The sequence below is a fragment of the Centruroides sculpturatus genome, unplaced genomic scaffold (assembly GCF_000671375.1).
Source record: "Centruroides sculpturatus isolate CEXI.00-Female unplaced genomic scaffold, Cexi_2.0 scaffold1212, whole genome shotgun sequence".
Classification (NCBI taxonomy): domain Eukaryota; kingdom Metazoa; phylum Arthropoda; class Arachnida; order Scorpiones; family Buthidae; genus Centruroides; species Centruroides sculpturatus.
Window position 1 is genome coordinate 41,235 of NW_019385352.1, and position 17,661 is coordinate 58,895.

At 30.8% G+C, this 17,661-nt stretch overlaps 1 protein-coding gene across 3 annotated transcripts in view; it reads left to right on the plus strand.

Annotated features, from left to right (window-relative positions):
• LOC111637990 (lysophospholipid acyltransferase 7-like) overlaps window positions 1-17,661 on the plus strand; it is a 30,443-nt gene that overhangs the window by 4,774 nt on the left and 8,008 nt on the right. For all 3 annotated transcript variants that reach the window (XM_023383614.1, XM_023383617.1, XM_023383615.1), the window contains 3 exons: window positions 4,599-4,877; window positions 9,418-9,544; window positions 11,236-11,386. In XM_023383614.1, coding sequence (XP_023239382.1) covers window positions 4,666-4,877; window positions 9,418-9,544; window positions 11,236-11,386 — 490 coding nt within the window. In that variant the 5' untranslated portion in view covers window positions 4,599-4,665. The remainder of the gene's footprint in view (window positions 1-4,598; window positions 4,878-9,417; window positions 9,545-11,235; window positions 11,387-17,661) is intronic.

Genomic DNA, 17,661 nt, shown 5'->3' on the forward strand with positions numbered 1-17,661 from the left:
TGACATCAGTAAAGGGCACAACAACACCATCTTGGCAATCATGGCACAAACGGATGGGGCAAGTGTAAAGTGGGATGAGGCAAAGATAATTAAACCGGTCCATTCCCCAACTATTGCCTTTGGTATGGAAAAAATGGAGATATATAAGAGCAAAATAAATAATAACTGCTTAAACGCCAATGCTCTTCCAACAGCATGGAAATATGTGATAGAAAAACAAATGGGAATTAAAAACCCTTAAACTTGCGGCGATTGTATTTTAACTGCTTTAATGTATATTATACGTTATATAGGTTTATTTTTACATTGTATATAATATGTTATTTTTGGTTAAATATTTAGTATTTTACGTTTTGATGTAAAGAATTTTAAAAATATGTTAAAATTTTAAATTTAAAAATTGTTCGAAAGCTTTGTATTCGATAGCAGAACAGCAATTTCTTGAGGATGGCCTATTAGAAGTAGGCTGAAAACGTTTGAATAGTAAATTAATAATAAGCTCAGCAAGTGTTTGGTGTTTGATTATATTTGTAAGTAAACAGCTGAGGAAGTGGGAATAGATTTACACAACCATAACAAACAGGTTATGTTGGATATACACGTGAAAAGCAATTATAGATTAAAAAAGTATAAAAAAATATATGTGAGCAAACAGTGCAGATCACGTATACATCCTTATCTCAAGGAGACAAGGCAAGAAATGATTAGCAATGAGGTTTTAGAGGTCACATGGTCTTACTTTAAATTGGTACTGTACTTACTTTTTTTATACTGTGTGTCCCAAGAGAAAACATACAGAAATTTTGGAGGATGCTACCTACTGTATTTCTGGAAAGAAGTGAAAGTAATGTGACTGATAAATGTATTGTATTTACTAATTATTCAATAGAACAATCAAATTAATCATCAATCATATCGGATGTAATACAGTTAAAAAATGTGATAATGAATTAACATTTCTGTGTTCTAAATTACATGGAGCTCCTAAGACATGAAAAAGTGGCAAGTGTCAAATACCATTACCCTCTTGGGTAAAGTTCTATGATTAAGGGAGCACGACACAGTGATTCCAAGAATGCTCCTTTAAGCAAACTCGACCGTAATTTGCATTTGAACATCGTACGAAAGGAAATTTCTTCCGTCTTTTTTTTAACAGTTAAAAAAAAACTAAACACAGCTACCAAAAACTGCTTTATTAATGACTTCCAACAGTCAATATGTAAGATGACAGACTTCATAAGATTATGAAAGTATTTTACATATTTGACTCACATTCTCTTTAAGATATATATTCTTTTCTTAAATATTTACTTTTTATCTAAGTCATTTTTGGATAAAACAGTATTTATTTTAATATATGGCAATCATTAAATATATACAGAGTATATATATTAACAAATAATACAACTCTAAAACCTTATATGATACGGCCAAATTTATTATCCCAATTCAAACGTTTTCGGACATCTTTAATGCCCTTTTTCAAGAACGAACTAACTACAATCGAAGTAACTAAAATCGAATACTGGCTAATTTGTATAAACGATAACTGCGTTTTGAAACGCGTATTTAAAAAATTCTTATTGCGCAGACTCGCGCCTTTGTTTACTGTTATAACTAAATGCAATAAAATACAAAACCAATAAGATACATCAAACCATACATAGATGAACATAACATACGTAAACATGCGAAATATAAGCAAACACTCACGACCAATAAATGCCATCTTGCTGATACTATTAATTTGCTCCGTTATATTAGGCTTGATCTCCACGCTTCCGATATCCTACTTGCTTCTCTAAAGTTAATTGCTTTTCCTTCTTGATTACTTTTACAAATATGCCACGCCTCTGCATATTTTAGATGCCGTTTTTAATGAATTTTTTGTATTAACTTTGCCTTATCCCACTCAGCTGTGACTTCTGGAGGGTCTGCTAGGATGTATGTTGCTAGTGCTGTGGCTGGCTGCTCATTCCTTATGTTTCTTTTGTGCTCTATCAGTCTTTCTTTGAGCGATATTCTTGTAGCTCCAATATATAATAGCTCTTTTTGCCGCCTTTTATCTGTTATTGGAACTCTGTATACAAAAGGAATTCAACAGTGTATCAAATGTTAAGGACAGACAAAGATGAAATAGACAAAAACCTTCTTCCCGGAGTATACAGAGTTCCAATAACAGATAAAAGGCGGCAAAAAGAGCTATTTTATATTGGAGCTACAAGAATATCGCTCAAAGAAAGACTGATAGAGCACAAAAGAAACATAAGGAATGAGCAGCCAGCCACAGCGCTAGCGACATACATCCTAGCAGACCCTCCAGAAGTCACAGCTGAGTGGGATAAGGCAAAGTTAATACAAAAAATTCACTAAAAACGGCATATAAAATATGCAGAGGCGTGGCATATTTGTAAAAGTAATCAAGAAGGAAAAGCAATTAACTTTAGAGAAGCAAGTAGGATATCGGAAGCGTGGAGATCAAGCCTAATATAACGGAGCAAATTAATAGTATCAGCAAGATGGCATTTATTGGTCGTGAGTGTTTGCTTATATTTCGCATGTTTACGTATGTTATGTTCATCTATGTATGTATGGTTTGATGTATCTTATTGGTTTTGTATTTTATTACATTTAGTTATAACAGTAAACAAAGGCGCGAGTCTGCACAATAAAAATTTTTTAAATACGCGTTCAAAAATGCAGTTATTGTTTATACAAATTAGCCAGTATTCGATTTTAGTTAGTTCGATTGTAGTTAGTTCGTTCTTGAAAAAGGGCATTAAAAATGTCTGAAAATGTTTGAATTGGGATAATAAATTTGGCTGTATTGTATAAGGTTTTAGAGTTGTATTATTTGTATAAACAGAGTATGTGCGTTTAGAGTTAACCCTCCATTACAACATTACAGATTGCTTAAGTACAGCGTAGAATGTTGATAAAGCATGATAATGTGAAAAATGTATCTGTAATCTTTATCTACCATTCAGTCTGTACGGGGTGACACCACAATGAGATCTTGCACCACCTCAAAATCTTCCTAGGGCAGCCTCTGGTTCGGCCCGTGGAAAGTTTTCTTTCCAATTCGGCCCAGGGGCAAAAACTGTTGGCCACCCCTGGTCTAACTAGATCAGCTTCAAGATTTGCATTTAAAGAATCAACAATAAGAGTTGATGTAGCAATTCAACATAAGCTCAAAAGCACTAGAGTTTTAGTGGAATTTATGTTTTGATTTGCAAAAAAATGGAGAACTATGAAATATTTTTGCTTCATTTAAATTTAACGTTATTATAAAGTTTATTGTGTCCATGTTTGAATGTAGAAAAAGTGAATTTTAAAATATTATTTATTCTAATGCTGTTTATGGTTTCATAGATTAAATTTAGAACTGTCTTACAGCTGAAACATTTAAAATATTAAGCTCTTCTGTACTACTGTGCATCAAACAGCCAGGCCAAGATTTGTGAGGTGCACTTTAGAATAAAATGCTTTTAAAAATTACTATTATATAATTAAAATACATTTTCATACGAGTTACGTATTTTAATATATAAATTTTATCTTTATTTTTGTGTTATACAGAATTTCAGGATATTCAAGACACTGAAAATGAATGCTTTGGTCTGTTAGTTATATTTATGTTGAAAACCTGGAACATGAAGCATATTCCAGGTTGCCAGAATATACTTCAATTTTTTTTTGCACTCTTTTTCCTTTTTTTTCTTGTACTGTATATTCAATAAAACATTTAGGCTATAGTAGTATTTTTGTGGCTGCCAAAAAACTACTATTTTACTGAATATACATATACTTCAAGTTTTCCAGAACCTCAAAATGTTTTTGTGAAACACTTAAGATTAACAGAAAATTTAAATATTTTACATATATTATTTAAACACAAGAAGTAAAAGCAGGAAATAACTGATTTGTCTAGAATCAGTTATTTCCTGCTTTTAGCTCTTGTGTCTTTTTATCATAATTTTTATTCAAGGAATTACCAGGAAAATTATTTCTTTCAAATAAATGAAAGATCAGCAATATAAGTTTTAATATGTTTTCTAAATCCCAAGTTAATCTTAAAACATCCTGTTTCATAAACTAAGTGTCAAAACTTAAATGTTAATTCCTGAGGTAAAGCCAAATCAAGCGTTGAATGAATTGTATCTTCACTAATGAGATAATGACTGCATTCAACTAGATGGTAATCATTTTAAGCAATTTTCCCCAAGTGTTTTTTTTCTTACTAATAGTTTATTTTATTAAATCATTATGTAGATATTGTTGTATACATTAAAAAGATTTTGGGCAGAAAAGCAGAATTATAAACTTTGGTGTGTAGAAATGAAATAATGATTAGACAATGTGTTGCCTAATATCTCATTGAGAGTAAAATTCACAAAAAGTTTTTCTTCTTTACGATTTTCATTCAGTTTTGCATCAGGAAACTAAGATTCAAGTTTTGGCACTTAATTTAGGAATATTTCATATACTGTATGTGTTTTGCAAATGGTCTTAAACCTAACAATTGCATTGTATTAAAATAATTACAAAAATTACAGATTAAGTTTTCATTGTAAAACAATTCATTTTATCTCTTTCAGCACATCTTAATGAAGATAATTTGCATAACCTTGATTTCCAACTGGTGAAAAAAATGATCCAAATACAATGATTGCCGATGATATTATCTATGTCTTGCTCTTGATACTTTCGATTGCAGTCGGTTCCTTCATTAGATCCATTGCCAATGTTAAAAGGCAACAGTTAATTTCAACTCTGTTTGGATTTGTTTTGGTATTTTTTGTATCAGGGAAACATATCATTCATCCAGTTATAACAATTCTTCTTAATTCTGTCATTGTGCTTTATTGTAATAAACAGTAAGTACTTATTTTTAGATATATATTAATATATAAAAACAACAATAAACAATTTGAAGGTGATTAGAATTTATTATTATAATAAATATTCTAAAGCTACCCTCAGGCTTTCTTTCGTAACTTCCTTTTATAGTTTACAACAAAAATATATTTTGTAAAAATGAATATTATGTTGCATATGACAATACAAAGTGGTAAATATTTTAAAATCTGTACTTAGATTATTGAAACAAAAATTAAATAAATGCATCTTTGCATATATTTTCATCATCTTTTTNTAAGGATTATAGACTAATTTATAGAATGAACAGTCAAAGAATATTTACATTATTCATTCATTCATTCATTTCATTAAGTTTATTAACATAACTTTTGTTATATGCCTGATGTTGCATAGCATAATCAGGTGTTATATACAGAAATTACACATTTATAATAATTACATTGCAAAACAATCATATGTATCAGTTGTACAGTGAATGGAGAGGGAATAGATCAATTATAAAAATTAACAAAAGTAACATACAGATGACAGTATTTAAGATACAAAATAACAATTATATATAATTGCTTCCAGAGCAACATTTACAATTAAAATATAACATGTAGTACAGCAGAATTGAACATAATTTATTATAATTAATATAAAACCTGTAACACTGGTATCATACACAAAAGAGAGTGTTGAAAAGAAAATATTAAAATATATTCAGGAAATAATGATATTGTAGTTGGTTACAATAAATGTGTAACAATAAATACTATAAATATTTCAACAATAATACATTAAGTAGATACTTAAATAATTAAGGTGTGTAATACAATAGGAAAATACAACATTCCATAAATTATTTTAACCTATGACATTTACAATATTAAATAATATATATAAGATGTAAGGATATTACAATAAAATACCAGTATTACAATGGGTACAATAAGAATTGTAATGAAATTACAGTAAATAATCACAAGCATACATAGTAATTACAATTTATGAACAATTTATTACAGTAATAAGAGTAATAATAGCAATATTAATAATAACAATGTGACAGAAAAAGTTCTCACACAACTAAACTTTTGCCTGCACATTATGAAAGAGCAAGATGACAGAAGAAAGTTCCTCACATGTCACAAAAGTCTTACATGCACCACAGATAAATACACATCCAAAGTAGAACAAAGTAGCAGAAGGTAGGTTTTTCTCTCAGACCACTATGATTATGTAAGCACTTCATTAATAGAGCAAAGTATCAGAAGAAAATTCCACTCACATCACAACTTCCAGCAGGCAGATGATGTTAATGTTGAGCACTTAACCTGATACCAGCCCTTGAATATGGCCAAAATTGTTCATATTTTTTTTTAACAATGAATGCTGGAAATTGAGAGAAAGGTGTAAATTTTTGTGTTTATAAGATAGTTCCAGCTTTAGGATTTAATAAATTTTAAGTTGCTGTTCTATTTTGTACTCTCTTAATCGAACCTGAAGATGTTCCTAGCATATTGTTATGTATGTAAACCTGCAGGGGATGACCCACACCAAATTGCCCCTTGACTTAGTTAGGCGACCCTGCACCTCTGACTTTTGTCGTGTTCCTTTGTCTCCAGTCAGTCTTGTGTTGACTGTTGTAACACTTAGATCTGGAGGCACAAAGTTACGTTTGTATTATAATAAAGTTAATTATATATGTTAAGAAGTAATTGTTTATTTTACGGACACAACACATATGGAAGAAAATATTTGTTTACAGTAAATATTAGTTTTAAATTATATGCCTTTGTGTCCTTATCATATGTTTAGTACATAATTTGTCTACAAGGACTTTTATTTTATTATTAGGACTTATTATACTGACTTGATTCTGCAATTCAAGAAAACATATCAGAAAAAAACAGTCTTTATTTTTCACCTGAACACACATTACATGATATCATTGTGTTTCGGACTTGTCAGTTCCCTCATCAGCAAGTTTACGATCGACAATTTCTAAAACAAAACATAAAATTACTATAAAACCTATAAAAATATACCCAACAGTAAAATAAGTAATGAAATAAAACTTACAGATTTTTGTTTTTTAAATACATCAACATTCAAAAGCATTAATAGCACATGTAAGTTTGCTGACCTGGTGGATATTGAGGACTTAAAATCCTGCTTCACTGACACCAGTGTAACTTTGGGCTAAAAATCTCACTTCTCTCACCATTGTAAGTTTTCCGACTCTTAGGAGGATTGTTAATCCCGTGTCAGGATGATCTAGGGTCGTTCACATGTGGGTGTGGAGAAGGAGACAGAGATGACAAGTATCTTACAAAAACCCTTTATTTTAGCATAAAAATAAACTTACACTAAGAAACAAATATTTTCTAAACACGATCAGCTGGTTGGAAGTCAATAGCATCGATGCTCTTTTAGTTGTTTGTTGTATAGGTGGCTCCGGGGCAGTGTTGTTAAACAGTTTGAGAGACTCCATTGGTCGGCATCGGCAGTGGCACGGCTCAGTATCAGCACAAAAACGGAAAGATTCGTCCCCAGTGTGTTGACACAGCGCTTCTGATTTTCACTACTTTGTATTGACTCATCCAGTGCTTTTTGCCGAGTGCATCTTGCCAAGTGCTTTTCAGTTGGGATTGCAATGGGGATTACATCAATCTCCGATCTACCCTTTTTGTCCATCCTGATTGGCTCCACGTTTGTCCTAAGCGAAAGACGAGACCTGTTTGGGTCCCGAGAAGGTTTGCTTCAGGGAATTTACTCGACACCATTCATTAACTCTGGATGGAAGGTGTTGATGGGACTTTTAACTTGTGCTCATTTTACCCCATTATTGTCTAGTCTATGATGTCTTAGAATTTTAACGACCTGATGTGATGTCTCCTTTTATAATTAACCTTTCCCCTCTTCAAGATTTTCTATGTTCTAATTATTTGTATATAAGTGCCTTGTGAACGGTCCATCTCTACTGGAGGATGCTCATTTACATTTATTGCATCATGTTTTACATTAATAGTATTTTTTCTTGTCTCGGTTTCATATGACTAGCACAACTGAATCCTATCTTTGATCGGGTTTTAACAATGGAGATTTTTTTCTCTCTAGTTTTGTTTTAATAAATTTCTAATATAAATGTTTAATTTCAACCCGTTTTTTGTGGGATCTCACGCACAAAACTGATCATACTTCTAAAATTCCTGTGAAAAATATGTAAAACCTATGCAGATTCCTAACGTAATTAATTATAAATCTATAGTTCCAATAAGCATGAAATTTAATATATTTAAAATGTGTATGGACAAAATTAAAAATAGAACAAGTAAAATAGATACTCAAAAACAGGAAAAACAAGATATAGTTAAAACATTCATATTAAACAACTACCCAAAAATACTATTAGAAAGATGGATACAAAAATTAGAAAATGATGAACAGCTGAAAAAAGATTTGATAAAGAAAAACAGTTTGTAAAATTAATGTATATACCAAAATTATTTGAAAGAATTAAAAAAGTAATAGAAAGTAAAATAAATTTAATACCCAAAAAAATAAATTTGACTAAAAAAGATCTTTATTATAGAAATGATAAAAAATATGAGATAACAGAAGAAAAAGGTGTAGTATATTCGTTTGATTGTAGTTGTGAATAAAAGAAAACATATATTGGAGAAACAAAAAGAAAATTAAAAATACATATAAAAGAACATATTCACGTCATCAAAAGCAATTATGCAAATTCAGCAGTAGAACATTGTAATACAAAATGATGCAAAATAGATTTGAGTACTATGAAAATAAAGAAAAATGAAATAATTTTAAAAGGCAATTATATGAACATATCCACATAGCAAGACAAAGAAATAGAATGAACAACAATTTAGGAAGGGAAATACACCAATTGTGGAACAGAATCATCAACAGAGGGAATGAGGGGTGGAGGTATAAAAGGAATGATAACCTCATGATAAGATATTGTCCAAGTACTGATAGAAGAATGATGATGTAAGTTTTAGAAAATTTTTCAACCAGCTTTTCTGATTGTAACTTATAACTTTTATTATTGTATACAGGAATTTTAGAGGTATGATTGGATATGTGCTATTAATGCTTTTGAATGTTGATGTATTTAAAAAACAAAAATCTGTAAGTTTTATTTCATTACTGGGTATATTTTTATAGGTTTTATAGTAATTTTATGTTTTGTTTTAGAAATTGTCGGTCGTAAACCTGCTGATGAGGGAACCAACAGTGATATCGTGTAACGTGTGTTCAGGTGAAAAATAAAGACTGTTTGTTTTTTTTATGATATGTTTTCTTGAATTGCAGAATCGAGTCACCAGTGTAATAAGTCGTAGTAATAAAATAAAAATCCTTGTAGACAAATTATGTACTAAAGCAAAGATTAGTTGTTTTTGCAGGTTTTTTGATGCATTTGATGTACATTACTTTTAGTATTTCACTTTTAAATTTATCGAATTTTAGAATTAAACAATATAAATATAATATTAAAATTATAATATGTAATGCATATTTCAGGTATTGTCATGTGTTCAGTTTTGTATGCTGTTTTCTATATTTGGCATTTTTCCGTACTGCAGAATACTTTGGTTTGACAACCCCTCCTGCTCATACCAATGCTATTCAGATGATTCTAACATTAAAGGTAACTTTACATATAATAACTTGATGTGTCAAAATACATTTATTGGCAGCTAAATTCTTATTTAAAATTTGAATGGTGTATTTTTATAAGATATAATAAATTACAGTGTAGGTGAATGGCTAAGGTGGTTAAATTTTATCTTACTATTCTGAGGAAATTGAGATCAAATCTGGGTGAGCAACCCCAGGAATTTTTCACAGGTTGTTGAACCCTATTCCTCATCATCTAGCTTCCTTGAGGCATTATGATCCTGGCTGAACTGATGGACATGGAAAAAAATCTTCTTAGAGTCTGTAGGACAGAAAGAATCAAAAATGAAAAATAAATAAATACAGTAAAACTTCTGTAACTCTAAGCTCCAAGGGACAGGAAAAATTGAGTTGCAGATGATTCAAATTAGAAAATAATTTATTGGAAAATGCCGATCCTGAATAGATTTGTATTTTTACCTCTCACATTACATAAAGAATCTTTGAAAGATTTTTGTTTTAAAGAGCCTGTGTAATGCCTTTCAGCAAAATGTTCAATATAATGGAATTTAACAATTTTGCAGGTACTGTACATCTTATTGAGATAAAACAAGAGATCCTCTTACTTTAGACTGGAACATTGTCTGCAAATGGGTGTTGAACAGTAGATACAACTAACTATCTGAAAATTTCATGGAAATCCAATAATTAGGGTCACTTTGGATAGAATAAATATTAAAATTCAAGTCAAGGAAATTGAGAGTAATATAAATCAAACTCGGGGAACAATGAAAACTTTCAACTTGGAGAAAATGCAAGTTAAGGAAATTTAAGTTGAAGATATTAAATCCCTATGCTATTCCACTGAAAGCTTCATTTTCTTCAAATTAAAGAAATATTTGAGTTAGAAAAGTTTTACTGTACACATGTTGTGGGTGTGTGGATATGTACAAGCCGATGGCCAGATCCAAAATGTGGTAACTTGTCTGTCAATGAAGAGTATGGAGTACTTTCTGGTGTCCAATCTATAAAAATTTATGATGATCTGAACCAAAACCAAATCCAGGTTCTTCAGAATGGCAGGCTGAAACATTTACTGCCTGTCATCCAACACTGTTTTAATAACATCTTACATTATAATAATAATCAATATTTTATTTATTTATAGGTTATATTAGTAATATTTAAATTGTATTTATATTAATACTAATATATAAAGAATTTTATTTAACATAAAAACATTGTCTTATTTTAAGAAAATTTAATTATGGCTTTTAGATTTTTGAAATTAAGTAATTCTGTGTTTCAGCAGGTTTTCAAATTGAAGAAAATGGAGTAATTTCAACCATTTAGAAAATAAAATTAGAAATTTAAATTTCAAGACAGAATGAATCTGCATGATTTAACCACTTCCAATAAACTCAATCATGTGCAGCCATTCCAAACTGTTTCTAACCATTCTTAAAATATAAGGTGGTTAATTAATTTTTGGACTATCCTGTTAGTGTAGTTTGCCGTGTAAGATATATTTTTTCCCAAAAATGTTGGAAAATGGGATGTGTCATAATACATTGGCAAATACAGTAAATTATGTCCACATATACATATGTATATTTTAATATGGTGATATTTGTAAATAGGTGTCAAAATGTTTATGTAATGCTAGTTTAAAATTATTGATTTTAAATGGTTAAACTATATATTTATATATTTATTTTACAGATGGTCGGAATTGCATTTGAGTTGAATCACTCGCATAAGATAAATCAAAATGCTACCAAAGGCATCTCATTAAAACATCAATATGAGATGATTAACCCATCGTTCATTGATATAATTCATTATTCATTTTGTCATGCAGGTGTTCTAATTGGTAAAGTATATTCCTGATAAATTTGAATTTAATAATTTTGCCAAAGTTAATTACATTTTAATATTCAGTTAAAATTTTTATATATAATAGGAAATTGTTTTTGTTGGAAACAGAAGTCATATTTTGATAAAAATATATTTTGTAAAAATGAATATTATGTTGCATATGACAATACAAAGTGGTAAATATTTTAAAATCTGTACTTAGATTATTGAAACAAAAATTAAATAAATGCATCTTTGCATATATTTTCATCATCTTTCTATCATATTTTTAATCATAAGTTTTTTCTTTTTTTCTCAATGGTCTAATTAACTAATGATGTAAATAATTGCTTCAAAAAATATATTAATTGATGTTACTGATTTTCAACACTTAACAGTCTTTGCCATTTGACTAATATATATTTATCAAAAATTCTGAATTATTAAAGTAATTTTATTTTCTGTAAGCAATCTACTTCTCAAATTATTATTTCTAAGTATTAATATAAATACAGTTGTCCCTCTATAGTCCGACATTTTTTAATCCAACATGCTCAGTAGTCCGACGCACCTCCCGTCAAGGTAGCCGTCCCCGTTACGTGTCTGCTTGCACAGATGCATGTTGCGATGTGAATCTCCCCATCTAATTCTTACTCGATGACACACATTTCGTGTGTTTTATGTGAGCAGTTCTGTTCGAACAGTTGGAGTAGAGAATATTGTAGGTTACTGCTAGCAAAACAATGTGAAATATGTAATTATTTTCGGTAATCCAGACACTTTTGGTAATCTGACACACCTTTGGTCCCATACCTGTCGGATTATCAAGGGACAACTGTATTGATATTAAGTAATGTGTATAATGTATTTTATTAACATGGATTCATGTATGTACTTGATGATAGGGAAAGTGGCAAATTTGTGGTAAACATTATCATCTGTTGTGATGCCACTTCAGAATACTGTGACAATAGATACCAATCCAACTCTTACAGCAATCGCTGTGTTGCTGTACATGTGAGAGTTAACAGTAGTGTTGGCTTGTTGCATGTGATCTGTTATTGTGGTAGCAGGTTTGAAAATGATGTAAAAAACTTAAAAATTCTTATTTGATGATAAAAGAATTTAAAGACAAAGCATTTGAACAAGCACTTCAATCATCATCCTTTATGAATATTTGTTATATGTTTTATAGAAAAACAAAATATGGTTGTTCTTTTGAGGACAACATTGCGATTTTGATAACCATCTTTCTATTCTGTGCCACACACGTGCATCCTCCTTTATAAGTCAACACTTGAAAACAGAGATGGCAAATCTTTTCGAATGTGCAAATTTTATGTGAATTAAAACTATTAATGGATGCCAGTGCTTTAAAAATTAAAATTGCAGTGCTTTAAAAATTAAAAAAAAAAACAATATTAATTGAAATAAATTATTGTAAAAAAACTGAAATTTACACACACAAAATATTTTCTTGATTAAACTTATGTATATTTTAAAAACATTCTCAATTCCTTGAAGTTTATTTAAAGTCCTGAGACTTTTATTGAGGCTAGGGAAACAGGAGACAAGTAGATACAAATGATTAAAGTATTCCAGTTTTTATGTTTTTAGAACTAAATTGCTTACTGAATTTATGAGTTACAACATTTGAAATAATTACTATTTTCATAGTTAATCTGATTCAAAATCTTCCAATTCAGTTATTACATTGTCATTCAATACGATGTTATTAGAATCAGGATCTTCACTACTGTCTTATGATTCAGACTCACTATCTTCAATTTCAGTTTTCCTAATTACCGTTTGGCTTTCAACTAATGAATAAGCTTGAACTTATGAAAATTTCAACTTTCTCACACACAATATTTGACATTATTTATAATTTTATTTCCAGAAATGTTCCCATAAACCCTGGAATAAAAAATGCTGCTGATTTTAGACTATTTGAACAGGTAGAATTTTAGTTAAATTTCTTATTTGTCACTCTAAATTACATTATCCAGGTTGAAAAGCATGGGAAATATATTAAAGTGTATTTTGCTTCTCAATTTGATGATTATTTGAGACAGGTATTTATTTTTAATATCATCATTTCCTGGGATTTAATTGAGAAAATATGGTATGACATACAATAACCTAAAAAAATAGAAGCAATTTATATGTAATATACTAGCAGATATATCTGGTGCTGCCTGGGCTAAAACTAAGAACAGCAAAACATTAAAATGAAAACCATTTTAAGACTGGCTATTTTAGCCTAACATTGTCATGTTTACCTCAATACTCAGATGGTATAGAATGGTGCAATGTCATTAGTCAGGTAGACAGAAGTTGATATTTTCTCAACAAAAATCAGTCATTGACTTCCACTTGCATGAGAAGAAAATTCAAGACACCCTAAATTTTTCTAATGTTTACTCTAACATACCATTCACAGCCAAATTTGAAATGGTAATTGGTCATCCAGTCAAATTTCACAAAAAAAATGGACCAAATATTTAAACATGGCACCCTCAAAAAATTGTAAAAACATATTTTGTTCTCACTGATAACTTCGTATTAAGTAATTTTCCTGTTCAAATGCCACCATTCATTTAGTCATGTAGAAAGGGGGCCTGTTGCAGGTGGGGGATTGATTTGATCAAAAGTAGTTGGTGACCTTCCAGATGATCTCTGAAAAGTTGCATTTACTCAAACTGTACCAAAATGTATAAAGAACAAATTAATAAACTTCAGTGACATGCCGTGACATTTGATGATAGGGAAGCTGTGTTTCTGTAAGAAGCCGACTTCAGGGGCAATCAGTTAATTGCGCATCAGTAGTGATGATCTAGGTTCCATTTGTACGTGCATGGTGACAGAATAGACAAAGACAACAAGTATCTGACAAAAACCGCTTATTTTAACATAAAATAAACAAATACTATGTACAAAATAGTTTGCTTTAGGACAATCAACTGTTCAGACATCCTGGGCATTGATGCGGTTCTTTGATCATTGATCAAAGGTGGCCCCAGGACAGTGGCATTGACAAGTTTGTAATGCACAGGGAGACTTCGTCTGTTGGTGTCGGGGACACGGTCTAAGTCCGAAGTGGCACAGATTACAGGTCACTAGCGTAGTGCCCCTGGCAAGGGGGCCTATCATGCCCCAGGCACCACTTGCAGAGGGGTGCCAAATGGTCTCAAGACAAGCAATTTTTTGGACGGGATTTTTTGGTTTCGGGAAGGGGAGGGGACACCAATAAAATGTCATGCCCCGGGCACCAGTTATGTTTACTATGCCACTGTTACAGGTTGGCACAATAGAGAAGAAACTTTTTTTGGCATGTTGACACATGGTGTTTTGGTTATTCAGAACGTTAACCGAGTACAAGGTATCAGATTGTGCTTGATTTTCAGAGATTATGTCAATCTCCGTTTTTTCTTTTGTCCATTTTGATTGGTCATGCTCCCTCAATCACGCTTCCCGAGTGGCTGGTCCCTCGTTACTAAGCTTAACGAGACTTCTACCTGGAGCACTATAAAGGTCAAAATTGAAGATGGATATGATCTTCCACCAATCATAGGATGACTTCCTTCTCCGATTTATGGTTTCTGCGTCGCAGTTTGATATAAACAATAGGTGTCCGACTACAAATGACTTTTTCCTATTTTTTTTTAAACTAATAAATTTTTCTCTAAATTAACCATTTTTTCGCGTCTTTCATGACAGTTCGACTTGTCCGGAACAACACATTTCCATAAAAATTTTAAACAAATACTGGAAATGACAAAAATAAACAATTTATGTATTTTAGTTCTAAAATACAAATAATACATACATAATACAGATTGATATGATACAAACAATGATAGAAAAACTTGTTTTTTAATTTTCTATAAACTAACTCTATTCGGGGATTTATTTTTTGGCAAAGTCGTTAATTACTTTATCATAAAAGTTGCTTGTCGTCGATTCCATCAATGTATTTGAAAGCTCTTTTTCTATTGAAAATGATGCTAGCAATGACAATTTTCCTCCGACCGAGTGTTTCTGGCCAATGTATGAATTTGCTTCGTGGTTGCTCACAGCGGCGGGGCAAGAACTAAATTTGATGTGGGCAAGGTACATTTCGTGAGGCCCTCTGGTGGCGCAAGAAGACGGATTTTATAAAATAAAAAGCAGTTGAAACTCAAATTTTTATTCCTAAAAATGCAAATTATATTCTTTAACTAACATTTAAAAAATTAAAAAAAAAAAAATTAAAGAAACAGAAATCTCCTGCTTTTAGCCTTACCGAACTCCTTAATAATTGTATCATAATTCAGCTTAGATGCTATATATGCTTCAATAGATAAAACTGCCAAAGCTGAAAGTCTTTCCTGACCCATTGTATTTCTTAAATAATTTTTTTATAGTTTTAATTTTGAAAAGCTCCTTTCAGCGTAGGCAGTACTTAACGGTATTGTTAAGAAAATTCAAACGGCAATGTAAATATTTGGGTAAATTTCTTTCAAGTTATTTTCTGTTACATATGGGAGCAGTTGTTTCACATCTTTAATGAAGTTGGATAAATTTGGGATCATTGTTTGTAATTCTTCATATAATTCGTAAGGTTGGAAGTCGTCGCTCTCACCCACTGGCAGGACTGAGTGTAAATCTTGACGGTTTTTTTAATATTTGCTCTTTTGGAATATTTTTTAACTCATTTAGATCATAGAGAAAGCCAATTTTCAAAATGTTGATTTAAAGACATAAATCCCAAATCCATATTGCTTATTATAGAATCAATCGTGGTGTTAAAAAAATCTGTTTCATACCTGTTTTTGGGAGACTGTATAGGTTGATCACTGCCTTCGTAATCGAACATTCTTTCCTTTTCGGTTACCCTTTCGTTTTTAGTCTTTTAGCAGTTAATAACTGCTATTCTCGATAAATTGACGAGCTTCAGACAAGCATTTTTCGAATCCAGTTAGTCGATATTCTTTGATCCAGTCACAAAATGTACACAAATGTTTAAGAGCATCGCTTAAATGGACTTGTAAAGATTGCCATAATTTGCTTATGATATTAACACGCGATAATATCTCATACCACACATGTAATGATATGATAAATTCTAAACTGAGCATTTAGTTTAAAACCAAATCACAATCACTGAGTGAGTTTGATTGTTCCGTTCGATTTTTTAAGTTTTCGATGCATTCAACATCAAATTGCAATAATACGGCCTTCACTACCTCAATTCTGCTTTCTCACCTTGTGTCTGATAAAAGCTTCATAGTAAGCTTTAATTTGCCTTTGATTAATTCCCAGCGTTTGCTGGGAATTAATCAAGCTCTGGCTGGCAAGGATTTCCCGCGATAGCAACCCTACGCCTTCAAATGTTGCTAGACTAAATAAAAAGAAATTTGGTATGTCAATATATTTATCGTTTTATGACAAGTAAAAGTTTTTCGTTGAGTTTACGGCTTTTATTTAATGCATAAACCTTCGAAGTGCGAGGCCCCTAAGACAGCGAGGCCGTAGGCAGTTGCCCACATCACCCACGCCTTACGCCTTAATTATAATACTTTTTATGTCTGAGTTACTTGTCAATATAGTCTGGACACGAATATAAATATTGTGATTCACTACGTAATTTAGATAAATCAAAAAATTTCCAAAAAATTTACTTAATTTAAAGAATTAAAACATGCTTGAGAAAATTGTTTTTCATATTTAAAATTATTAACATCTAAAAGTGATAAAAATTCTAACGATTTTATGTCTGAAAATCTGTCAATATATTTAAATATAACTTTGCAAAGAAACGTACAAAACAATAACATTGAATACTCTTTACTTTTTAAGTCTTAAAACAATTCACTTAGTCAAATAGCTTCCTACCAGTGGCAAAGGGATAGAATCATTGGAAGCATTATGGTGTGTAGCATCCACCAGCTAAACCACCAGAGGTTTGTGCTCTGTAAAGTGCATGTGCCAATACCTGTAAATTGGCTGCTTTACACCATTCAAATATTTTCACCCCGGAAGCTGACAATACAGTGCTTCCATTGGGAATATCCATACACGAATTTAGATTCGAATATATAATAGCAATCTTATCGTTGTTTTTCACATATAGTTTATTTTTATTATTAATATACCACATTATGTATTTTATCACAGATTTTTATATGAAATCTGTAATAAAATACTTAATGCAGTTATAAAAAAATATTAATTTTAAGTAATTCAAAGTATGTTCAAATATGAAAATAGTTGTGCAATAAAAATTTATATTTTAGAAAATACAAGGGA